This window comes from Scatophagus argus, chromosome 19 (assembly GCF_020382885.2).
Source record: "Scatophagus argus isolate fScaArg1 chromosome 19, fScaArg1.pri, whole genome shotgun sequence".
Classification (NCBI taxonomy): domain Eukaryota; kingdom Metazoa; phylum Chordata; class Actinopteri; family Scatophagidae; genus Scatophagus; species Scatophagus argus.
In genome coordinates this window covers 6,390,681-6,416,116 of record NC_058511.1, presented here as the reverse complement: position 1 = coordinate 6,416,116, position 25,436 = coordinate 6,390,681, and the positions used below count along the sequence as shown (strand labels likewise).

The window sequence follows — 25,436 nt, the reverse complement described above, 5'->3', positions numbered from 1 at the left end:
GCGTGCGAGGAAGGGCTGGTTGAGAGAAGAGGATGAGTAAAGGCGAAAATGCAGACACAGACAGACAGACAGACAGACAGGCCAAGCTCTCAAGCTCCCACATTCATTCAAAATGTACCAGTCTTTGCTGTATTTTCCAGCCACACAACCCCCCACTATGTAGACAAAAAAAAAAGGCTTCTTTGGTGTCAGGCCGACTTTGCTTGTTTGTATCTGTGCTTACACAGAAGTACAGAGAAGCAGGGACAACATGAGTCACCAGGCACTTATATATGATTACATGAGTCAATGTGGTAGGTAACAAGTTGGTTTCAAGAACATCCTTTCAAAGAATCATCTGACCTACCAGGTATTGTAGCATACCTGTGGAGTTTCAGAGTATTGCACCAAGTGTGAAACACGTTTCATTTTGCAGACAGCAGTGTGATAAGTGAGCACGTGGATGATATCACTGCGATGATATCACCTCCCAAATGGTATAAATATTCATTATGTTTTCTTTTTAGTTAAAAATCTAAGATTACATGTTTACTGAAAAGTGCCATTATCCCCTCTGTACAGTCATGACATTCACCAGTGGGACGAGAAGAGGGCATAAATTAGGAGATTACATCATGTGAGTCCACACAAAAAGAGGCCCACATGTTGAATAAAAGCAAATTAGATCTTTCAGAGGCTCTATTCACACATTCAGGCTACGTCAAAGCTGAGGACACGGCGTCAAATGCATGCTGTGCGTTGCAGGTGACCGGAGCGCCCCCTGCAGGACACGGCTATAGTAACATAAGATACACTTAATTGATGTGGCACTTTATTTGGTTCAGTCTTAGAAATTATATAAATCAAGAACATAAAAGAACTGATAAAGCAGCGTGGTCCTTGGATTCAGAGCACGGAAAGTCCAATATTTACTCTCCTTGTAGCTCTGTTTTAGGTGTATATGCTTTTGTCTTTGTTTGTTGTTGTTTTTTTAAAAAAAATCTGAATCTTTAGCTGCTAAAAACAGCTGCCAGAAATGAGTTGAGGAGAGCAGTGAGAGTGAATCAAAACAGTCAAGTTGTGGGCTTTAAAACCAATACAATGAGCTGAACATAGCATCAACAAGTGATAATTCTCTGTGGGTTCATCACAGTGAGCTGGCCTTTTCACTTTCTACATAGTCATTTACATTTATTAAATCTCAAACTCAAGCAGGAGTGCAACTGGCCTTTTGTTAAGATATTCACTTCTAATGTGATGTTTAATCCTGAGACAAACTACCCAAAATAAAGTCATGCAAACCAACAAAAACACCCTCCAAATGCATCATCTGTAGCTTCTTTCACTGCTGTCTTTCTCGCCTTAATAATTGATGCCTGCCTGGAATTGTGTTGTGTTTCTTTCTTCAAATTTTAGCTCATTCAGGGGTTTTCTTTTTGCCCACTTGTGCTCCAGTTGGCTGGCCTTCACAGAGCTTGAAGGAAAGTCACAACATTTGGATTGCCACTTATCACACTCAGGCACGCAAGAAATTAAACCTCCACAGCCTCGAGTGAATGCTCTCTTGGTCAGGGCACTTTGCATTTCAGAGTCGTTACATTGCAGTTCTGCTCTGCTTGTCTTCCACGCTGGTTGTCCATGCAACTGCGTGCATGAGCAACAATTTCAGGAATGGGTCTTGAGTAATTATCCTGTTTCAGTGATTGCCCAGTCCCCAGTGAAGATATGAGCTCGCATGTAAATGTATGCAGAGGGAGGAGCTGTTTATTCCAAGGCCAGGATTTTTATTCCACGCTGAATAAGTAGAGCAATCTTAGAAGTCAAGAGGATCAGTCTGTGTTCACCAGCCTGATCTTTTCCTTTTCTCACAGTCGGTGCGCAGCAGAGAAAGCTCCTGGTTTTGGCCCACACAGAGCTGAGCGCCGTCTCCCCAGAAATCAGCTCACAGTCTTTATTCTCCTAATGCATTATTGAAAGCTATTTTTGCAGCTGCACTCCAAGAACAAAGGTATTGCAGTTGTCACTTTCAACTTCACAGGCAGAAACTGGGAGGATATTTTTGGAATCTTTTTTGTTGCCTTTATTCCTCTCCCTGAAGTTCCCTAAGACTTGACTACCCCTCAAGCAATTTTTTGTGTTAGCAACTGTCAGTATCATGAATGTGTCGAAAGCCATTTTGTCATCATGATGTTCAAAAGGGCCATCATCGGTTTGGAATACACCTACTGTGTAATGCAGTGGTCATTTTGCATCAAAACAGATGTAGTTATGAGCTGACTTTTTTCGTTTTCATCAACAAGGTTTTATTTTTTCAGTTCGATCTTCAGTTTCACCTTGAAGATGATTCTGACTTCAGCATCATGTTTTCCTGTTTTAGCCCCCCCTTTGCTCGTAGCATTCAGCACTTGCAAACACATCAGTATGTTAAGTCCAAATTGCATGGCTGAATTATCATGCTTTCTCCCTCCATCTCCCTCTTTTCACCCCTACTCTCAAACCAGCAGACTTCAAATGTCTTGCAGAGTTACTGAGATGTTACACTGTCACTGTGCGAGTCTGGATTTTCGGTTACAAATCCCCAGAGCCCTGCAGACCAACCAAGCGAGACCCTGAGTCACCAGCTGCAGTGTGTGTGTGTGTGTGTGTGTGTGTGTGTGTTTCTGTGTCCTAGGAGAAGAGGGAGTGAGACTATAAGAGAAAGGAAAACTCAATTAATGTCAACCTCACACAATAAAGAAACATCCAGCTCCTTTCTACGTCGGGCATAAAATTAAAGAGCTCTCGCTACACGATTTGTTTGGTTTTTTTACCCCCCTTGGCAGCAAATAGATTTAGTCCACAACCTGCGCTGATGATTAATTACACAAACAATTATTATGCCCGTCCATTCACTGTAGGGTTAGACTGAAAATGTTGGTAAATTTCTCCCTAAGCCAGAGGAGGCATAAAAGGCCTGTTAGAGTCATCACAAGAGCCCACAGAGAAACAATTTTTTTTTTAAAGATGATAGATTTTACAGTAGTATGTCCAAACAACCTTGGGGTGGATTCCCAGATGAACATACATCATTGCTTTTCTTAGTCTGAACACAGTCTGACCAAACTGAGGGAGTCAGAGGGGCCACTCAGGGGCCAGCAGCACCAGTGGATGTACTCAGCAGGTTGTAAATGTCTAATGTTCCCTCCACCTGCCATTATTCTCCCAGACTGTTAGAGTGAAAACAAGTGGCTCCTGCAGCCAGTGAACAGGATAAATAAAGGTTATATCAACTATGTACAGCAATATACTTTATGATGCAAGGTTAGAATTAGTGGTACAACAAAACTGGACTTTTCAGGCCTATACCAATTACAATATTTAACAGTTCAAAAAATACTGTAGTTCAGTAGTCTGACAAATAGGCGTAATTGGTTTCTTGCCAAGACTTATATGAGAAGATCAATAGGCTACTCCTCTTATGTCTGTACACTAAACATGAGCTACGTCCAGCAGCTGATTAGTATGAGCCCTAAGTAGAACCACAAGTTGTCATGCTTTTAAAGTCCAGTTTTTCTACAGATTAAACAATTAAATGTTGTTAATTAACAAGCTTTAGAGGTGACTGTTGGTGGATTTTGGTATCTACTGACAGAGCCAGGAGTGCAGTTTTCCAGCCTTTATGCTGTGGCTTCATGTTCATTGAACAGATATGAGAGTGGTATCATCTCAATCTGTCAGCAGTAAAGCAAAGATGCATATTTCCAAAAACGTCAAACTGGTGTTGAGTATGGAATCGGGACTGGATTCCTGCGTGAAACTGCTCACCAAAAGGACTGTGGATTATGTTGAGTAAGCGGGATTTGATTTCTGGAAAGAGACACTGTCGTTCAGTGTTTTATAGTTTTAGTGAATGAAAGGCAGACAGCTGATGTCTCCAAAGCTTGGCAACTCACAACAAAACAGAATCTAGATGGATAAACAGTACGGCAGGAAAAATGTGTACTTTTTGATTTTGCCCCTTTAAGCACTAAGTATTCTTCATAAAATGTTCTGTATCTTGATTTGTATAGGTAACCTATATGGACACACCTCTACATGAATTGACAAAAACACTTCCAAATCTTGTTGAAAGCCTTCCCAGAAGAAGAGGGGAATCTGTTATAACTGGAAAGCTACAAAAATACAGGTTAGAGTGTTGTTGACAGCGAGAACATCCTGCCCCAGAGTCGTGCTGCTGCTCCGGGAGGCAACAATAATCTGATTGATGCATTAGAGACAATTTTGGTTGTTTGTGTGTCTCAACGACCTCTTATAGGTGATTACATCTACCTCTGAGGTCAGGCTGTTCTCCAGCTCGTCTGACTGCTGAAAATCAGACAAACTGGAAAATGTAAAATCTCTGGAGATCTGCTGAGGAACAGCAAACTACATTTGCACAAGAAGTTCCTTTGTGGAGTGACCTTTGAGTGGGTTAGAGTACACAGACGCTCTGAGATAGGTGAGTCTCCACTCTGAATCCAAGGACCAAAAAAAAAAAAATTGCTCTGAACCATCACAAGGTGTCCCTGAGGAACAAAATAAACCCCTGACTGAGCCACTCTATGACCGAGTGCAATGACTGCCTCAACTGTGAGCATCTGTGCAGGTGATTAAAAAAAATGCAAAAAACAAAAATCCTTGAAAAGGTCACAATCAGGACACAATCCAAAGCAGAGACCTGCTCCTAACTCGATCCTCTTTACTGCTCCCCGAGTTTTGAACTTTCAAATGACATGTGTTGTGTATTCCCAGATCCCTTCTGCAGCTGCTCTGTGGTCGGGCAAGTGCTTTGGGCTTTGGTTTATGTAATGACTGCAAAGCAACACACACACACACACACACACGCACACGCACACACACAACGGCTGACTGAGTAGCTGCATGGCCAACATTGTGGCAAACCGAACCATAGTCATCGCAAACACTTTCTCACATATTCAACTGGCATGCGGCAAGATGCAAGATTTAATTTCATGGTTCAGTCTAAGGGAGAATAAGCACATTGTTAAAAGGTCAGGATTCTGAAACATTGTTATGACAATTAGGTCTATTTTTTACTGAACATTAATACATGACATCAAAATACAAAAGCTACAAGGTGGGTGCAATTTGAAAACTTTGAGAAAATCAAGCTTGACATTGATGGATATAGAACATGTGCAAAATATGAGCACATATAAAAAGTGACCACAAATCAATTTTGACGTCTCACTGAAGACAGCTCTCACATTTAAGAAAAGCACCAACACAAAGAAACACATTTCAGTGTTTCAAATTTTCAGACTTCTGCACGTCATGTTGCTGAAAGGTCCACGTCGATTATTCTGACATGAAACCGAGAGAAATCCCTCGGGCTGTGTGCTGTATACGCTCACTTGTGACCATATGGCGGTCAAAGATTAGCTGAGGACAGCAGGAGACTCCGTTTCCATTAAAATGTTTACAGAAACCATGAAGCCAATATCAACAATCAGTTCCTGTCAAAAATTAGAAACAAATCCATACCCTTCAAACACTCACTGGACAAACTGCAGAACAACAGCTCCACATGGTGGACAATCCAGCCTGTACCTTATTAATAAAGCTCAAGGTGCAGTTTACCAAGCAAAAACAAACAATGCTATAAAGAACAGAAAAATATGTAATATAATATATAAAGTGCATTTATGAGTTTTGGTCTTCATCAAGACTCCTCTGTTGGGAAGTTTTCAGCTGCTACCCAGCAGCATTTCATCCCTGTTCTTCATTGCAAATTTTGAAGACACACCGTGATGTTCTCTCTCAAGTCCGCGCTGCACTGGTTACCTGTTCGGCTGCGTAGTTAAGCATCAGGTCTATAAGAACAAAGACACAGATGAGCTGGTTAAGCAACATTACAATAAGGTCTACAGTAGCTGTAACTGTCTCTTAAGGAAAAACAAATTTATACACCTAGTTCTGGCATCAGTGAAATATTTCTTAAGACAATAGAATAATAAAACAGAATAAAACAACAGATTGTCGTAGTATTTCCTGGTCAATGCTGTCATTGACAATTGTTGCCTGCCTGACAATCTTTGCCTATTCTAATAACTATGATAATGTGTGACATTCAGGATTGAACGGTTACAGTAAATGACCCCTCCGGACATGATATCACGCTCATGCACACCTACTCACCCGGACAAAGGATTTCTGTCAGTGATGCCTTCACTTCCATAAGCTCTGGGTTTGACTCAGAGTCTTTACTGGCATGGAAGCTCGTGAAGTGCAGCGCAGGCCACCAGACTTTTCTTTCAGCCATTTTTCTGGAGACAATGTCCTTCCAGTCTTCTCTGCTTTAATGCACAATTATACAAAGCACAAGGGGTCAGAGACAGTAAGTGATATACGAAAACAAAGCTGAAGTCCCTTTAAAGTTCAATCAAAAATTTTACACGTACTGTAACTGTAATTTTTGAATAATGGCTTTAAGACGCTTCCACACGTCGAGGTTGCTCCTCCAGCAGGCAAAGTCCAGCATTTCCAGAACAACTCCTAAAGCTTTCTGGATGTCAGTGTTTTTTACTGAAGGAAAACAAAACACACGAATAATGCCTATTGTTCAACAGAAAAAAATGTTATCAGATGATATGACTATAATGAAAGAGAATACATTTGAATTAAACATTTGAAGCTTTTCCAAAAACATCTAAAAATATTTTTCAATCAAAACAGTAAGTTAGTTATAATGAACACAGCTTAAAAAAAGTTTTTTATTTTTCACTGTAATTAATGTTATTAATTATCTGGTGAAACTGAACTTTTTTGCCAAATTGTAGATATTAATTCATAAAAACCTGCTTTTACCTGAGTGAAGCAGGAGAGAACTGTACTCCAGCATCAGCTCATGGCTTGGGACTAATGCATGGAGACTCTGCCACATACGGAAAAAAAAGTTTTAAGAATGCATTTGAGAATTTGTTGGGGTTTATCACAACTGCAGAACTTTTTAATATACAGCTATACCTTCAATACTTTCATCAGCTTCCTCTCTGAAGGGTCGTGCCGCTTTAAGTACTGGTACAGATAAACATGTGCGTTGGGATTGGGTGGAAAAGTGTTGTCATATGCGTAGTCATTCAGGACTTTTAAAGCCTCCTCGTGACCTTCATAGAATTCTAGCATCTGTTACAATAAAACAACAGTCATGTCATAAGTCCAATTTGGGCCTCAAACTGAATTTAAAAAAGCCTAACAAGAACATTTGAAACATTAAAGACAAAAAGGCTATTTCTTAAATCAAGAGCATGAAACAGACTGATGAATTAATGAAACAATTAACTCATTATCAACACTCTTTTTGATTAGCTCTAATTTAATCTGCTTCACATTGTGATATCAGTAATATAAAAAGTGCTCACCTCAACGTAACTCAGTATGAAGGGATCCCAGACACCAGGGTTTTTCAAAATCTCCTTTAGATTCACAGAAGCCTGTCTGAAGTAGTTGTGCATGTCTTTGCTGTCGCCAGAGTCCGGATCATCTGGAAAGAGAAGGATGAGTTTACATCTCATCTGAGGCAAACAATTAAGAGCTTTTTAGGTTTCCTGCAAGCTATCCAGGACTTCAGCTCCTTTCTAATCTGAGTAGTTAGTGGGTCTGACCTGCAGGTGGCAGTGTGATATAACATATGAGTGTGTAATGGATACAAGTAAATAATAGATGCTTTGGCTGTTAAGGTGTGAATCACCTCACCACTGTTGCAGTGTGTGAACTTTTTGTCACACCAGATGATATAATCCAGCAAACTCCGATAGGCCTGAATCAGTTTAGTCCACTGATGCTGAGCTGCTGACTCCTTCCCATGCCTCCAACTTTCAGCAACAGACAGTTGACGCTTTGCATCCTCCATGTGCCCATTAAGCAGCAGGTGAAATGAATGCTCCAGACAGATCTAGAAATGCAATGAAAGTATCTCAAACGTCTTTCAGCAAAGTAAAAAAAAAAAAGTAAGGAAACACGAACTACTAACATACCATCAGGTAATGTCTAACTCCTGTGTGCTTCATTCGTTCATAGACGTTGTTGTAGTCGTCGATCTTTGAGTTAGGGTGATGGTGAAGAATCTCAGTACTGATCCTCCAAATAAGCTGAGGTGGAAATTGCATTGAGAGTGTTAATATCAAGGATGTGGATTTTTCAAAACCGTTTGCATAACTAATACTTTACAAAACAAGTCAATTGAAATGTTTGCGATATGCAAAGTTACTGTGGTTGGGTGGTAAAATAATAAAATGTTGTTTTTAGTCAGAGTTTTTGTTGCAAACAGTCTATTAATGCTGTTCTGCAGAGTTGAGCATGGGGATTTGTGTTTTAACAGGAGAAATTTTGTCTCAGAATTAAAGTTGCGCAATGCTTGTCACTGCATGTCACACAAACATACAAAGGTACACAAAACCAAAACTACCTCTTTATATTGTTGAGCAGTGCCATTGGTCGAGTCTTCTAACATTTGTGGGTAACATGCCATATATTCTGCTGCTTCTTGCCATTTGTGATGCAGCAGGGCTTCTCTGATGTGCTCCAAACAGATTCTTGTAGTCTGGTGAAATCCAGTCTCCCTAGGTGTCTCTTAACATAAAAACAAATGTATTATTGGATCACATGAATGCTCTTGTCATAAATAATAACTATTATAGGTTCTACAGTTTGAGTGATACTGGATTTTTACAGCTGATGTCAATATTAATATTTGAGGGTGTAAAAAAATGTGAGAATGATTTGCCAACCAGTCATCCCTTTTCATCGATACATATAACACAATCAAACATTTTGTAAAAGGATCTATACATTTATCTTATTAAATAAGTGTGACTAAGGTGCATCAAGTTCAGATGAAAAGTAAACTTCGCATTGGTTTCTCTCTATGGAGACAATGTTCCTGAATTTTCTCTTATGCCATTTCTGAAATGGAAGCTTTGATCAGCCAACATGTACAGTGATATCAATAGTTCTGCAAGAAGTTAATATTAGTCGATATATTTGCCCAATTTATCAGTATCACTCTTATGGGTTCCACATTGTAAACAGAATAACGTATGGAGGTACTGCACAACTCACCTTCAGTCATGCGATTACTCAGAGGGAGCTTTGACTTTTTCTTTTCCACTGTGGAATTGTCATCTGAGGAATCATCGTCATGCTCTAAGTCTTGAGGAAGCCCTAGCTCTCTTTCCAAATCATCCATAATCGACACAACAGTTAGACACAGCTAATACAACTGACTTTTACCACTTCTTCTGATGCTCGATGTATGACTTCCACCTGCAGGGAGAAAAACAAATCTGTATCACCAAATAGCAGAGCATAGATACAAATGCAAAAAAAGTCCAAGCTGACTAATTCACCAGTGACCGGAGATAGTGTTGTTATATGTTGTTTTTAGACTTTAATTAACAGTAACTTAGAATTAAGTTACTTGTAAGTAAGTTTTAAGTGGGTGCTGTTTTACTTGAGGCTATTTCACTAACGTTTGCTAATTAGCTTTCTTAGCATAGTTTTGAATAAACCATCACCACCGACAAACAACCCTTATCATTTTAATTATATCGAGGTGAGAGGTCTTTAGTGAGGCCAACTTAAATATATTCTCTTTAAAACAAAGTTAGCTCACCTCCTACCTGGTGATTTGCTGAGCACTAACGCCACTCACATGCTTCTGGAGGTAAACAACGTGCCGATGCTAAATTTGCCTCTAAGCTAACATGCATCGGGGAGCTAACGTTCAAGTGAAACGAATCTGTTTTTTAAAACAAAGAGATCAAGGGCCGTGTCGTGCCTTGAGTATTGTTTTATTAATGTTACTTCCACATGTTAAGATCTCTCAAAACGCTTTCAATAGGCTACAGCAGCTAAGGAAATAGAGAGAAAAGCTGTATGGCTATTGGTTGCTGTGGTCGGAAAAGGCGGAGCAAAGAGTTTCTTCTTCGCTTGTTTCTACTTCCTTTTCTGCCAACCTGACCTGCGATGAAACGAGCGCCGTGTGTGATCTTTCAGAAGCTACAGAAACTGGATTTTGTTTACAGTCATGTGTTGTTCTTTACATTTTGGTTCTAAAGGCTCTTATAACCTCCTCACTGACTGTGAGAAACCAAAGATAGTTAGGATATCGTAGTATATTATTCTCTGTGTTTGAAATACAATTCGAAGCCCCTTAATGCTACACGCATACAAAATTTCAATTAGAATAGTGTAAGATAAAATAAAACAATGTATAAAGAGTTGCTTGCACTTGTGTATACACGTCTATATTCTGTTTGATTTGTGGTCTTTTTCCCTTTTATTCTGTTTTTCTGATTATTAGGATTTAGTGACATGGCATCAGTCCAAATCTTTTATTCAAAAGAAGAAGACAAAGAAGAAGAAATACCTGCTTTTCAGGCTCTCATGTTTTTTTAACATAGTGTAGTTGCCCTTGGATGTATGGAATATTCCAGAAGAAAACATAAAAATGTGAGGTTGACTACTTGTGCAGTGCCCCCTGCCTCTAATCGGCATCGTTTCCCACAGTCACGACGCAACCAAATCCAACTTACATCCTGTGAAAGCCGATCCGCGCCTACACCCAGCCGGATCTGATGTGCTGACGTGTCGGCTCCTTCTCACACTGCTCATGCTCTAGCAGCTGAATCGAGCCAGTCAACAGAACTGCCAGCATGGCAGCAAAATACTTTTACCGACAAGGCTTTTTATTACTTTTATTTAATTTTATTTCAACTGCAGCCCTAGAAAAGCGGTTCTCCGACTTTAAAAGATGCGCCGACGAGGAGTGCAGCAGTAAGTTTGCTGGCTTGTTGCAACTACTAGCTCGTCAGGACCTCAGGGATGCATCTTCCCACATCCCGATACTACAGCTAGCCATAAACTGCGCCTTATCTCTAGACCTGTTGCCAATCGATATCTGCGACCTGGGTTGCCTCCTGCAGTTGCTCCATAATGCTGTTTTAGCTGTGTAACGTTACTGCTCATTCAGAACAAGGGATGCTAATATTAACAGTTAGTCATTAGCCTGGGAAGGTTATTCGCTCAGGAGCATCCTGTGTTGGCCGGTTGCCTCGCAGCTCCGGCCTGCCTTGTTGGTGGGAAGGAGCTAATGTTAGCAGCTAATTAGCCTCCGGCCAGGTTTGGGTGAAAGCTGTGCTGGTAACGTCGTCCGAGTAAACAATAGTTAACATCAGCTGCTAGCTCCATTGTTAAGCAAAATTTAGCTTTGGTTGTTACCTTTCACCCCGTAGCTAATGCTACTTAATACCGATTTACGTTAACAGTTTCCTTGATTTTGTAGCTTAACCAACAAACTTAACGTTTGCTTCAGGTGATGACCTGAAGGAGGATTCAAATTAGTAACGTGCCGTTAATCCAAGTTTGCATTTTTAGTTTGCACTGCTAGATTTAAGCCCACAGCAGAACAAGCCTCAGGAGACTGTTACAGCTGGTACAGTGTTTACCTGAACACATCAAAGTGTTAACCGCAGAGCAAAAGGCTGCTGTAAGTGATATGAAATTGTTATATTGGCGACATATCGTCAAGGAAAGGTAGTTTTGAGTCATAAAACAGTAAAGATTAGAGTAACACATAGAACAAAGGCACAGTGCTCCTCATTTTATTCAGAGACCGCTGACTCCCTTTGTTGTATCAGTTTTGGTCTCAATTTGTGTACTGTAGAGCTGACACAATTACTTGATGGACAGAAAATTATCTTAATGTTCAGTTGATCTTTTTCGATCAATCAAAAAATGATTTCTTAATGTTCGATTACATTAATCTGGATAGTTGGTTGGAAAGAAACGAGACATTTGAATATGTCTGATTGAGCTTGCGTAAATTACAGAATGAAAATAATGAATGCAATAAGAGTATTTAATAATAATATTTATTTTCTGTTCGAATGCATTTTGGAAAATTGGTTGCCATTGGTTTGCTATTTGATATTCTTAAAAGCTCTAACTGATAAATAACACTGATAAACCTTTTTGAAAGAATTCCAATGTCTCATGCTTTGCTTTCACAGTGCTCCTGTGTCGGGGAAAAGCAATGCAAGATTTCTCAGGACCAGACTGCCGGTTCCTGTCTTTCAAGAAATCAGAAACTGTCTATGTATATTACAAATTGTCTGGTAGAAGGGCAGACTTATGGGCCGGAAGTGTAAGTGTACTGTGGTTAATGTTTAATCAGTTTTATTGCCACATAGGTTCACACATACAGGGAATTTATCTTGGCATAAGGTGCAAATACACAACATGACGCTCATGCGTGAAATATAGAATTAGAAATAAAAAGTATAATATTTACAATAAGAAAACCAAAGTAAAGCAATACAGGAAAATTAACAAGTATTAAAATTGGAATCGGAATCATCTAGGTTTGGCTGTGCAGATATAATCCTCAACATGTTCTCTTCTTGTATTTCTCAATAGGTTGGAAGTAGCTTTGGCTATTTCCCAAAGGACTTTCTTGCAATTAACCACATTTATACTGAGAAAGAATTTGAACTTCCAGCTGAGGTATGAAAATATCTTGGTTTCATTATTAATTCAAAAGTTTTTAATATCAACATAATAGCACACCCCCTGCAGTTACCACGCACATTCTTTGCAATTTAAGCTTTTCTCTTTTTGTTTTCCAGGAAACAGATTTTGTCTGTTTTGACACTGGATTTGATAAGTTTGACAACTACAACATAGATTTGCTACTGGGCTCTTCACTGGCAGAGAGTAACAGTGAAAATAAGGAAACATCTGACCAAAGCCAAGTGGCAGAGGGTGAAAAGAAAGAAACACAGCCAACAGCAGATGAGGTAACTGAGAGTGAAGAACAAACTGAGCATCATGATGACTATGAGGATGTCAGCACAGTCCCAGATGATCAAAGTGCCTCTTTACCTGAACCCGAACCCGATGTGGCAACTGAATCATCTTCTATGAAAGAAGCAGAATCTGAAACAGTAGCTACACCTGACGTCACTGAAAGATCTGCAGGACATACAGAAGTTGTGCAAGAAAACACAGGAGAGTCTGTTCTTGAAAATATTGTGTCAGAAAGGAGTGAAAGCGAAAAATCTGAATTGGAATCTGCGGCCAGAGTTGATGTGGTTTCGGACAATGAACCGGTCTCAGTTTCTGAAGGAGTGCAAATCCCGGAGTTAAAAACCACTCTTGGAACAACTTTTGATGCTGTTGCCACCGATGATGAAACCACCAAGAATGTGACTCCATATGAAGAGGAGGAAAGTGAACATGTGGAGAATCCTCCTGAAGATGACATTGATGTTACAGTAGAAACTCCTTTGCTTTCTTACTCTGAAGAAACCGTGAACACTCCAGCATCTGATGACCTCAAAAAGCTCGAAAGTCCTCAAACAGCACATGATGATAAACCAGAGACTGCAGAGGAGAAGAACATGTGGACATCAATTGGAGATGCAGTTTTTTCGGTTGTCACTGGTGGAGAGCCTGGAGTGCACGATCTGAGTTCGGAGGAAGACGAAGATGAAGACATTGAGGAAGAAGAAGCCGCTCCAAAAACCCCTCAGAGTCTTGAGGAAGAAAAGAAATATGTAGAAGAAATGGAACTACCAAAAGAGCCAGAGAACATAGAACCAGTTCTTCAAGATTCTTTTTCCAGTTCTGTACATACAGATAATAAAGAAACAAATGATGACTCTGAAAAACTCTTCTTTGATCGTTATGATGAGAGTGATGGAGAAGTGATTGGACCTGAGGAAGTATTAAAACCAACAGAAGCACGTACAGTATCTGTTGATCCAGCATCACAAGATGATACCTCTGCCATTCCCGACACTAAAAAATCAAAACATGAAACAGCAGATGAACCTAACGAATACGAAGAGGAAGAGGAGGGAGTTTCCGAAGATTCAGAGATCAATAATGATAATGTAGGTATACAGGACAGTGACATTGTGATGGAGCATAATAAAGATTTAGACAACGAGCTGACAGAAAACAAAACAGTGACTCATCAAGAATTAGCTGGTATTGAAACTGAAACAGAGAAGGACCTCTCCACTGAAGAGACGCAGTTGGACAATTCAAATGTCAAAGATGATGAGAAGATCGTAGATGGAAGCCCACATAATCAGGTCCATGGCCAATTAATGACAGATTTAGAGAGTAACAACAGTCAATCAGAATTATCTGTGGAGGAACCAGACATTCATGAGGAACTTCTTACAGAGGAAGACGAAAAAGATGCAGAGATAGATCAAGAGAAAGCCGAGGAGAACGAGGAATTACTTGAAGATGAAAACGCACTTTCTTTCTCACAATCAAATGACACATACTCTAATGAACCATTACCCATAACAACACTGCCCTCTGTGTCAACTCCCGAGCCAGAGTACAGCGATAGTGTGATGAGACTGACTCTGCTCCGAGACCACTTTACAGAGGAGAAAATGGAGCAGGTCCAAAAGCTTCTGGGTCTCAAGAATCTCTTTAAAGTGGAGGCCATGTTCTCTGACTTGGACACAGAATTGCAGGCTACACGTCGCTCACACACGGGTACCACACAAGACATTGAAAATGCACTTGAGGGCATCCTGGAAGCCTCTGAAAACACGATCCTGGACGAGATTGAGAAGATGCTGGACAGCCAGAGTACAGAACGCAAGTATGACCCACACATGGACACAAGTGCTTTGGATGAGGAGACTGAAATACTGGATGACTTCCAGGAGCTTGCATTCAGCCTGCGACAGAAGTATTCAGCAGCCAGTGACAGCACACCTTTGGCAACAGAAAAAGAGTCAGATGTTGACCAAGGTAGGTTTGTTTGAATTTGAGTATCTGGTATAGATAAGGGTTGTAGGATTGACTGGTCTTTGATTGGTACAGTCAGGGTTTACCATTACCGTACATATACTGTTTAACCACTGACACGGGCCTTTCACAGAAACTGTATTTTGCCTCAGCTTATCATCTGCAGATAAAGTGAATGCAGAATTTGATACTATGGCACAACAGATATGAAGGCCTGAATTGTCCTTTGAGGCACTATTATGACGAGTCTCTTGTTCCCAGATCATACCCAGATTGTTGCTAATAGGGATTGCCAAAAGGACTGCTAAAAGGGAAAAGCATATTTGTGTTTGGCCTTTCAGCTTGAAAAGATAATTGTACCAACCATTAGATGTCTCATCCCTTTTAATCCCTTTTTAGTTGTTTAGATAGATAAATAGATGGTTAGATAGATACTTTATTCATCCAGAGGTAAATTCATGTGAGTCATTTTGGTAGCTGGTATGTAGCTCAAGCTATTTGATCTGGCAGTATCCTTTTTGTCCTTTGGCTGACCCCTCACCTGCATCACCCAAGATGCATTTTAGTACAAAGCGTGAACGCGGCCTAATTTCAACTTTCCACAAGTACTTTTGTCCTTCATGTTCAATTTTATTCCATGTAGTGAACAACCAAAATACAGATTTGAAATAGTTTCGTCCCACTTGATGATTTTACCAGCCCACCTCTGCTAGCCTTACATTTCTATGGTTTGTTTAACTTTAGAGTCAAACTGACCTCCTACGAAGCAAATACAATGCTCTTGACAAAGCCATAAACCACACCTTGTGTCAGCAAGTATGATCAATATAGATAAGATATGTTTGATTGAAACCTGAGCACCAAAAAGAGATTAAAAATAATCTGCCACATAATAAATTCAGTTATTACTAATTGAAAAGTTTTCAAACACACCTGGAAATTCACCTCCTTGATTAATCCCTAATATTTTAATGTTTTCATTGCAGATGAGCAGAAATTAAATGAAAAAGATGACACACTCCACATTGTTGAAGAAGACAAGCTTGACAGCATCCCTGAGGCTGAGAGTGACAACCTCACACTAATGGATCACGAGGAAAGACCAGCAGAGATGAAAGAAGAGCAGATAGTTTTGGATGACGTGAACGGTCAACCGGACATCAACGTGGAGGAAGATGGCGGACACTTTAATAAAAACAAAGACAATCAGCCGAGCTTCAGTGCATCAGAAGAGATGCCAAAGGTCCCACAAGCCACCCTGGAAAATCCCTTAGACATGGGGCTTGGTGTTGAGGCTGAGCACTCGCCCGCAGGTTGTTAATCTAAGTGACATAATCGAAGTTAATGAATCGCTTGCATTTTGAACTAGCTGCTAATTTATTAGGTCAAACTCACAGATGAGTCTTGTTTTGTTCCATTTTTGCTTTACATAGTTTTGAGAGATACTTTAACTATTTCTAATGCATGAAATGACAAACAGTTTTGGCAGATTTTTCACTTTGTCCATAGCACACATAAGCTGACAGGTAAATTTCTTTCAGGCCCTGTAGATGTCATGGAACCTGTGTCAGAAATTAATGAAGAAGAAGTGGGATTACTCTCAACTGGAATTGTTTACGTGGGCTGCGTCCTTTCAATGATCAGGAATAAAGTTGCAGAGTGGATCACGGTGGTAAGTCAAAGATTTGTACTCTCCTGTGTACACTAGATTTGATTTTTGATTTTAATTTGTTTTTGAACGACTTTGATGGCTTGCATGCTCCTGCTTTTAGACACTGCGCAGATCAATTCAAGTATGATGTGGCGATCCGTTCGAGACAGTTGATAATGGGACCTCTGTATCAGGGAAACGTCGAATGTCCGATGTTTCCTGAACGTCGCACAGCCCTCCATCTGTCTTGTTGACTGTCGCGGTGTAGGCTGAAGTTCAACACAGCCGGCGTTGAGCTGGCTACTTAGCACAGCCGGCAGGCCTTGTTTTGGCATAGAAAGGCAGATATTTGTCAAAAGACACAGTTGTAAGACGGAGGCTGGGCTCTGAAACTAATTTAGGTTCTTGATCGCTTTTTCTACTGGAATTGTTCTTCGTATTCGAAGCTCCAGCTCACCTCACGTCTCTAGTTTATCGGTTGATTTTTTTTTTGACAGTGAATGGGATATTACTAGTCATCTCTAATTTCCGTTAGCCGACCGTCGTTACCAAGTCGTACCGAGCCCCCTCGACCCTCTCGATCTAATGTTGTCGGTGTTTTTAGACATTGTACTATTTCTCTGACGCCGTATGCTTCGACGCTAACAGCTAACGCTAGCTTAGCTGAACTGTTTATCTTCCATGGTAGCGACTGCTGACGTACTAGCAAAGCTAATATCTGTCAAACTAGCATACTTGGGCTAGTTCCGCGCTTGTTTCAAAGACTGGCATGGAGAGTGATACAATACCCCCACCCGTAATGGAACCGGATCATGTTTACGTGTTGTTTCTAAAGCAGGTGCAACATGTAAGTGAACAAACTTTAGTCCGTCAGACTCCTGTGTCAAGTGTTTATGATTCTGTCATGGCCTGCTGACGTGTTAATGAGCATATGGCTAATAGGCATTCACGTTAACAAGACTGACTGTTATTCCCGAATTTACTCATTAAATGAACTGATGCTGTCGATGTCTCTTAGTCGATCCATATCTTTAACTTCGACATGGTATATATATTGTTTTCTGTGTAGATTAGAGTTTGAGTGTCCATAAACGTATCATGGTTTCAGTTTTGCCTTTGGGTATTTCTGTTTTGAAAAATGTAGACTTTTGAAATGCAACTGTCTGAAAAGGCTGAAAAGAGCATGTTAAACCCTCCATGCACTGTGGTATGTTAATTTATTTCTAATCCCTGCTTGTTATTAGAGTCATAAGGTGCGTGTTCCCCTCTGAATTGCCTCATGTTCAGTTCAAAGGTTACTTTGTGGTTGGTATGACTGGACATTAATGGAGTAGTAAATTTTGGCTGTTACTTAAGCGCTTCATCTGTTTGGAAACAACCATTTTATGATTATTGATTTAGCTGTAAAATTAACTTCACCAGGAATGTGTAAATGGTTTGAATAACCATTTATAACAATGTCAGTAATACCTTAAATAGTGCATAGAGCTGTCACTTTGAGTTTTCACTACACAAATTCTCCTTAACAGTATCATCACAACATCTGTAGAAAATTTGGAAGTGGAAAAAAGAGTATCAGTCAAATTCATAGCACCTGGCGTGCTTGTTATTGTATGGTAATGCTCTGATATCTTGATGAGCTTTCTTCTCAGTGGTGTGAAGAAAGCAACTGTTCACTGATCACTCGTTTCTTTTTATGTTCATCAGATTGTCTGTCTAGGGGTATGTGTCAGGAGCGGTAGTTGCTGGAGGAACGTTTTGCTGTGCTTTGACAAATAATGCTTTGCCTTCTTTCTCCGTTTTATTCTTAAATATTTATCACATTTAATCACAGTGAGAAGGTCAATTAGAGTATTTCCCCCTGTTTGTTCTACATCTTGAGACATAGAACTTCTGTCTTCATTAAACTAGCTTTTTTTTCAGCATTGTCTCATTAGAGCTGATCCTGTTCTAAATATTGCGGTTGTGTTTTTATCATCAGATTATTTCATTACTCCCAGAAGAGTGGCAGCCAGGTGAAACCTTGTATGGCTATCCTTGGCAGGCTGTTGTCATCACCGCTTTGGTTGGAGTGATGACCTTCACCCTTTTCTTCTGGAGGACCGTGTTGGCAGTAAGTGTCACTACTCATCTCTTCTCAAATTGTGTGCGTGCATTCAAACTGTGTTAATCAGACATCAGACTTACGGCTTTTTCTAAAACTTTTTAGGTGAAGAAGAGAGAATACCTTGGTAAGTTTTTACTTAAGTTTTCATGTTACATTACAAAATGCAGTAATAAGTGTAACATATAACTGATTGTGTACTTTATGCTGCGCTTTTTTGGACACAGTGGATGACAAAAGGATGAAAGAGCAAATTCAGGCACTGAAAAAAGAGAAGAATGATGCTCTCACAAAAGTGTCTGAACTCCAGAAACGGGTGAGCTACAAATAAAATGTGAAAAAAAATACATGCAAGTTACTTTTAAAGAAGTATAGATTTTTTTTATTTATGGAGCTTTCCTCTTTTTCTCCTCCCTTAAGACTGAGCAACTGAAAGAACATCAAAAACAGTCAAAGGAAAAAGTTAGTTGCACTATGAAGCGGATACAAGACCTAGAGGTAAATACTTGTAATTCTATATTTGATTGCACTGTCATGTTATGCATATAATCAAAAGATAAAGAATGTGAAAGTGTACCCATTTTGTGTGTCAACTGGGCAAAAGGACTTTCTTTTTTTTCTTTTTTTTTTTTTAAATGAACTGTCAGTGACGTTTCTCTCATTACCTTTTTGCAGAGTAAGGTTCTAGAGGCACAAACACTGAATGATAACATAGCAGACGAAAAGAACAAATATGCAAAACTACTCGAAGAAGAGAGGGCAGTCTCTCTACAAAATGAAACCAGGGTAACTCTTCACTGCTTTTTCTGTCCTGTTATAGCTTTAACACTTGTCTTGGATTCATGACTCTTAACCGTCTCTCTGACAGATTGAGAAATTGGAGAAGTCAAACGAGAAGCTCCAGCTCAGTAGAAAAAAGATTCAGGAAGCTTTCGCAAAGGTAAAAGTCCTTGCACAATCTCCGGCATACTGCAAGATTCTTTAGAAGCTTGTGGTTTCAACTCTTCTGATCAACTGTATGTGTTTGCCACAGACTACTGTCCTCCTGGACGAGGCCAAGATTCGGGAAGACGCCCGAAACGTTCAGCACAAATGTCTTGAGAAAGATTACGCAACGCTAAAAGAAGAAAATAAAGCTGTAAGATAATATGTGGACTTACTAACAGAGGTCTAAATTGATGGTTATTTTAATCTGACTTTGTAAATTATCCAGTATTTCATCAGGTAATCATTTTTGATATGTACTCCTGAGGCCCTCTCCTGACTTTAGTCTATTCTTACAGCTTAAGGCTACTATTAAGGGCTGGGAGGACAAACACAAGGAGCTGAATGACCAGATCAAAGTCTATCAGAAGTCCCAGAAAGAGCTGGAGGACTCAGTTGTGCTCAAAGATCACAATGTGGAGGTCAGGATTGTGTTTTTGTTTAACTGCTGTCTATGTGTTCTATTGATTCAGTTGTACATATTAGTCCTCAACCTATGTCAAACCATTAACTTACCCCACACGAAAATGTCTCCTGGCAGGTGCTGTCTGAACTTCTGGCAGACCTAGACGCTTGTGATTCACAAAAAGGTGACACGAAAGTTTTAGTCAATGGTGAAGTCACACCTGGTTAGTTCAACTCTGTTAGTAACTTAGTAAAATCAATACTACACAAGCACATTGATTCAGTAGTTCTTAAAACACCACCACATAGAGCGTTCAGCCTCATACCAAGTCATTAACGGACTTTCAGTGTCTTTTTCAGACAAGAAGACGACCATAAAGAACAGGATCAAACAGATGATGGATGTCTCTCGGGTAAGATGTCAAGATAGCAGTTAAAGGTCACTGCAGTGGTTGTGTCTTGGTAGCTCACCTGATATTGTGCACCACCTGTACTGAGGCAGCAGCCTGGATTTGATTCTTAACCTTCTGGCCATTTGTCTTTGCACCATTGTCTCTTTGTCTCTCTTCAGCTGTCTTGTCCTTAAGTAAAAGGCAAAATGCCCAAAATTATCTTAGAAATCTCAGTGTACTTGAAGACAAATGTGAAAAGTAATGCTTCAGTGTTAACCTGCTTCCACAGTAATTTGTTTCTTTTGTTCAAAATGTTGCAAACCAGATACAAACGACTCTCGCTGTTGTCGAAGAAGAGCGTGATCGCTTCATGACCAAACTGCTGAATGAAGAGAAGACCAGAAAGTCACTAGAAGGTATGTTGGTTGGTAATGTTAGTTTTGATGAAAAATTAAAGGTCTTTTGACAAATCTGCATAAACGTGGAGCCTGTGAACTTGAGTTTGTTCCTGCCTCGCTCCAAAACACACCCCTGTGTTTTTCAACAGAACAACATCAGGAGCTGGAGCATGCAATTGCAACCCTTAAAGGCGAGAAGGGCCATGTTGAAAACCAGTTCAAGATCCTCCAGCAGAAAAATGAAATCATGGTTGAAATGTATCAGCAGAAGGAAAACGCCTTGCAGCAGTAAGTGAAGCCCGAACATTATTACTTGGCGTTCTTCTTTTTTCAAGACACTGAAGAAAATCATTTCACTGTCCATGAATGTTAATAAGTTATGCTGTTTTTAGCATAATCCAGTCAAACATCTCAGGAATAACGTCATGCCTTTGAAATGGAAAAGATGTGTCCTTACTGTACTTTGAAGAAAGGTGCTTCTGTGGCTTCACAGGAGATTAACGAAGGAAGAGTTGGAGCGACGCAGCAAAGAGAATATGCTGTCTGAGGTGGGAGGAAAAGCTCTGGAGGCAGAGGAGCAGGTTAAAGTCTTAAGGCAACGCATTAATGAAATGGAGGAGCAGATGAAGAAGACTGAAGAAGTCTATAAAGAGCAGGTAGACTCTTGTTGAGCTTTATTTGTTTTTAATGATTAGCAAAAAAATCTTTTTAAAATTAGCATAAATTTCTTTTTTTCCTTTTTTTTTTTTAGATAAAAGAACAGGAAAACAAAACTCACTCAAACTGGGTATGTTGCACAGATTGCCATCATTTATTAATGTGTTCATTTGTTGCTATGCCGTGAATGAATATTTCAGCCTGTATGAAGATGAATAGTAAGACGAGGTGTTAAGATTCTACATGCACACTGATTCTCCCTCGTGTCTCCAGGTAAATGCTCGCAACGCTGAGCGAGCTCTGAATCAAGAGAAGCTCGAATGTTCAAAGCTCCGTGAAAAGTAAGAGTTGACAGAACTAGTAAAAATGTTAGTGTTTCCTGTCGCTGGAGCAGAAATTTGAGCAAAAATAACTACAATTGTAAATCGTTTGGATTGTAACTTTAAATTGTGTAACTTGATGGTGTTTCTTCAGGCTTTCAGCAGATTTATAAGTAAAGAAAATAACACTTACACTAACACCTAACACTTTTTTATATCCAACTTGTTTTCTTTCACTTGTCAACAGATTGGCTGTACTGACTTCCCAGCTTAACGAGCGCCGTGCTCCCCTCTTCAGACCAAACTCGGGACAACCTGCAGGCCCTCGCCAAGGTAAGCATACGTCGCCTGTTGTTGTCTTTCCATTGAGACAGCTCTCTTCCTACAGAGCTGAAGAAGAAGATGCTGTATCGTATCAAAATCCTGCAACTCTGCAAAATTTTGTTTCATCTAAATAATAAAGAGGTTGTTTTGGTACATTTGTTGTCCCAAAGTGCTTGACTTTATTAGAGATCCTGGCATGAGGACGTCTTCTTTGACAGATTGTAGTGTCTCGTCAGCCATTTGTTTTTCTTTAGTAAATGGATGGTTTGATTATAACAGGTGATTCATACGGGCCCTCTCCTGTGAGTGGGGGTGCACCATCCCCTCCGCTAATGATCGAGGGTCCCAGGCGCCCTCCCTCTGCCCCAGTGGGGCGAAGAATTGATCCGTATGGTGAGTCCCAGTGGATTCCTTCACCTGAGTTGGACAACATCCCTCTTCTTCAACCTTGTGTCCCTCAGTTTTTCTCTTCTTGTTCACCTGACTCCTTGTTCCTTTCAGATCTTACACCTTCTTGAGTTCTTCCTTTAATTTCTTTCTTCTAGTATGTCTTACATCCTGCATCTCTTCTTTTTTTGTGCGTTTTTTGCTTCTTGCTTTTGTTCTTTTAAGCCCCTAAAAACATCTCCTCAGTCAACTTCTCACTTTAAAAAACAGGGTCCTGATGAAGCTGATTAGCAGAACTTTTAAGTGTTTTAACTCTTAATAAAAAATGTTTGGACGTTTGTATCGCTCATCTTTGCGTCTGTTGTCATGAATTAAAGACAGTTCGATTTGAAACAGAGTTTTCTGGGGCTTTAAAGTCATGCAGAATGCTTTGCTCCTCTCAGATTGTCCTCGTGGAGTACAGATGTACAACATTTTCCCACAAAATAGTTTCCCCGTCGTTTCAATTGTGTCTTCCCTGGAGAAGTGCTGTAGTCTTGAAGGATTTCACTCTTCATGCTCTTCACTGGTTTTGTTTCCATCTCCCCTCAGGTCCACGGCCTCCATCAGACCCACATGGTCGGTACCCTGAAAACAAACACATCTCTGGGATGGGTATGTCTTCAGCAGTCTTTGTTCTTCAGAGTTCACCTTTGCTTTTAACCTTCTTCCAACACTGTGCCGTTCCTCCTCTTTCAGACATGATGGGCCCCCGTAGCTCTTCACCTGCCAACATGGATGGAACTGTAAGTCTTTTTCTATTCAGATAACTTGTCTTTTTTTAAACAATACCCTCTCTCCCTTTCCATCTGAAGACCTAGAGCTCCTACCTACATATCTGTTGTGTATGTCCTTGCTCTAAAACAGACACAAGCAGTAGATCCACAGATAAAAGCAGAGACACATGCTGAGGTCTCCACAGACAGTCCAGAGCCAGTGAGTATAAAGGCTGTCTAGTCCAGGTGTGAAGGTGTATGCAAGCTGGATTTGTAAGCTGGATTTGGATTTGGGAAGGGATTCAAGGCATTTTGCTTCACTGGGGCTGACGACACTTTTTGGGCTGAGTGTGTGGTTTCACAGCGTTGGATGAAGCAGAGTTTGTCTAAACTTCAGCTAAAATGTCCATAACAGCGTAAATAAATGTGTGTCAGAGTTCATGTTTGTGGAAATGTTCTCATTTTTCAACCAAATAATCGTGGTGTGTGGTTACTGGTCATGTGATTGTGCCCTGTCAAGAAGCACTTTTTGTTGGGACTAAATTTTAAGGTTTGTGGATGTCTTCACTGCATGACTAAAATCTTAATCCATCTATGCTCACTTACAGGCCCAACTAAAGTTCTGGTGACCCATGACTACTCCTCATCATCTACTGTTTCCTGTCTGTTTCAGGGCCCTGGATCCTTCCTAGCATCTCCAATCAGGGATTCACCAGGCCCCATGGTCCAAGGACCTCCACCTGGCCTGGGACCCCATGACCAGCTCCTCCCTCCTGGACCCCCACCTCCTGGCCGTCTGCCACCTCCTGGACCTTACAGACCTCCACCACCCGGTGTCTATCACCTCCCACCAGGTCCTCATGGTCCTCCTCCTCCACGTGGGCCATCACTTCCAGCCAATGGACACCCAGGTATGCCTCTGCCTGGACCGATGGGAGGAGAATTTGGACCTCGACCCACTAATGGACATGCGTTCCACCCCAGGCTAGGCCCTGGGGGTCCACTACCGCCACACATCCGTCCCCCTCCACCTCATCACTTTGGACCGATGCCCCTGCCACCTGGTGCGTTCTGCCCTTAGTTTTGTTTTCAACACATCATAAGTTTATGCTGCAAGTTCATGATTGTAATATGTTGTGCATGTTTAGGCCACAAGGGTGCAAGGCAGACTGAGGATGGTCTTGAGTGGAAGTAATTAAGACTTCATTATCCAAAACCAAAAATCTAGCCTAGCAGTAGCATTTTGCTAAGCATAACAGGTACAGCTGAAATTGACAGCAGAGATAAACAAGTTGGCCAATTTGTCTTTTTACAGTCTTTAGTGGTAAATTTTATCACTGAGCACTCTGGATGTTTTACAGCCTGTTTCGCTGTATGCCATCATTAATATTCCCCTTGTCGACTGTTCTGTTCAGGTGTCCGTGGACCTATGGGACCACGTCCACCCATCCCTCATGATATGCGCTTCCCAGTAACGCGTGACCACACCAGCCCACCAATGAACCTGCCTCCAGGTGTCCCTCCCCATCCCACGCCAGGTGATGCATACAGTCAGGCTCCACCCGATGCCCTTCAGAACTCAGCAGGAGATCACACTGGCGCCGGACAGGACCTGCATGTGAAGCAGGATGCCCCTCAGGACTCAGTGAGGCCAGCGATGGTCAAGCCTTAAAAAAACATGCCACCAGCAAAGGACTTGAACTTACTCCAAACTATCACGTTAACAACCCAGACCCAGTCCAACCATAGGTCATGATTATTTTCATATTGCAGTTATAAATTCAAAACTACAAAGGATGTTTATTAAAAAAAACATGGTCCTTAAATTAAAGCATCATCAATAATCATGTGTCTGAATAAATGAGTTAAGAGAGTTACCACTTTTCTAAACAGCTTATTGTGCAATAATATTTCATTATAAGCCAGAGGATTTTCATTTTTGTTGATCTTTTAAAAAATACACATAAGACAATGATTTTTAAGGGGCAAATTTTTATTGTCATTTCCTGTGGAAATTATTTTTTAAAAAGGAGGGAGGTTCAGTGTCTAGCATTTCAGGAATACCATAATTTTCCCAAAGTTGTTGCTTCAGAGTGAACTGTAAAGCAAATGTAATTTGATGGCCAGATGTATAACTTATTTTACTATGTTGGTAGGACTTTTAATAATAAAGAATGTAAAAGCTGTTGGTGTTATGTTATGAACTGGGTACCGTTCTCTTCCCGTGGATGTATTTTATAGTCAAATTTTTTTTATGTCTTAA

General features: G+C 40.5%; 2 protein-coding genes across 9 annotated transcripts; one reads left to right on the top strand and one right to left on the bottom strand.

The window, feature by feature from the left end:
• Nucleotides 1–4,944: 4,944 nt before the first annotated feature.
• taf1a (TATA box binding protein (TBP)-associated factor, RNA polymerase I, A) lies at nt 4,945–9,915 on the bottom strand. 3 transcript variants are annotated; one of them, XM_046374115.1, is made up of 11 exons: nt 9,632–9,915; nt 9,079–9,282; nt 8,426–8,589; nt 7,995–8,108; nt 7,714–7,912; nt 7,380–7,501; nt 6,985–7,143; nt 6,826–6,892; nt 6,420–6,543; nt 6,157–6,311; nt 4,945–5,831 (listed from the first exon to the last, which is right to left on the bottom strand). In XM_046374115.1, exons 2-11 carry the CDS (start codon nt 9,203–9,205, stop codon nt 5,779–5,781), a joined length of 1,284 nt encoding a protein of 427 aa, XP_046230071.1. In that variant the 5' UTR covers nt 9,206–9,282; nt 9,632–9,915; the 3' UTR covers nt 4,945–5,778. The 3 variants fall into 3 exon arrangements, with proteins under 3 accessions (XP_046230071.1, XP_046230069.1, XP_046230070.1); XM_046374113.1 differs by having other exon boundaries at nt 6,157–6,314; nt 9,632–9,914; XM_046374114.1 differs by having other exon boundaries at nt 6,157–6,314; nt 9,639–9,914.
• A 637-nt stretch (nt 9,916–10,552) lies between these two features.
• Nucleotides 10,553–25,357, top strand: mia3 (MIA SH3 domain ER export factor 3). 6 transcript variants are annotated; one of them, XM_046374106.1, is made up of 28 exons: nt 10,553–10,794; nt 12,030–12,163; nt 12,436–12,522; nt 12,645–14,799; nt 15,783–16,109; nt 16,338–16,468; nt 18,429–18,560; nt 18,657–18,678; nt 18,779–18,867; nt 18,972–19,049; nt 19,227–19,337; nt 19,420–19,491; nt 19,585–19,689; nt 19,835–19,957; nt 20,077–20,125; nt 20,301–20,353; nt 20,658–20,748; nt 20,880–21,018; nt 21,224–21,386; nt 21,482–21,517; nt 21,661–21,728; nt 21,955–22,040; nt 22,311–22,424; nt 23,010–23,072; nt 23,157–23,203; nt 23,325–23,393; nt 23,847–24,237; nt 24,589–25,357. In XM_046374106.1, the coding sequence occupies exons 1-28, from the start codon at nt 10,674–10,676 to the stop codon at nt 24,843–24,845; spliced, it is 5,313 nt and encodes a 1,770-aa protein (XP_046230062.1). In that variant the 5' UTR covers nt 10,553–10,673; the 3' UTR covers nt 24,846–25,357. The 6 variants fall into 6 exon arrangements, with proteins under 6 accessions (XP_046230062.1, XP_046230061.1, XP_046230059.1 ...); XM_046374105.1 differs by having other exon boundaries at nt 20,289–20,353; XM_046374103.1 differs by having other exon boundaries at nt 20,077–20,164; nt 20,289–20,353.
• The last annotated feature ends 79 nt before the right edge of the window (nt 25,358–25,436 follow it).

What these genes read in the sequence shown, in the direction of transcription:
- taf1a (XM_046374113.1), bottom strand. Translation starts at nt 9,205, where the DNA reads ATGGATGATTTGGAAAGAGAGCTAGGGCTTCCTCAAGACTTAGAGCAT. An exon ending in GAGTAATCGCATGACTGAAG is followed by an intron (nt 8,590 to 9,078) that starts GTGAGTTGTGCA and finishes TTTTATGTTAAG; the next exon opens with AGACACCTAGGGAGACTGGA. An exon ending in TTCTCTCCTGCTTCACTCAG is followed by an intron (nt 6,544 to 6,825) that starts GTAAAAGCAGGT and finishes GTTTTCCTTCAG; the next exon opens with TAAAAAACACTGACATCCAG.
- mia3 (XM_046374103.1), top strand. Translation starts at nt 10,674, where the DNA reads ATGGCAGCAAAATACTTTTACCGACAAGGCTTTTTATTACTTTTATTT. An exon ending in CAATGGTGAAGTCACACCTG is followed by an intron (nt 20,165 to 20,288) that starts GTTAGTTCAACT and finishes ACGGACTTTCAG; the next exon opens with TGTCTTTTTCAGACAAGAAG. An exon ending in GCGAAGAATTGATCCGTATG is followed by an intron (nt 22,425 to 23,009) that starts GTGAGTCCCAGT and finishes ATCTCCCCTCAG; the next exon opens with GTCCACGGCCTCCATCAGAC.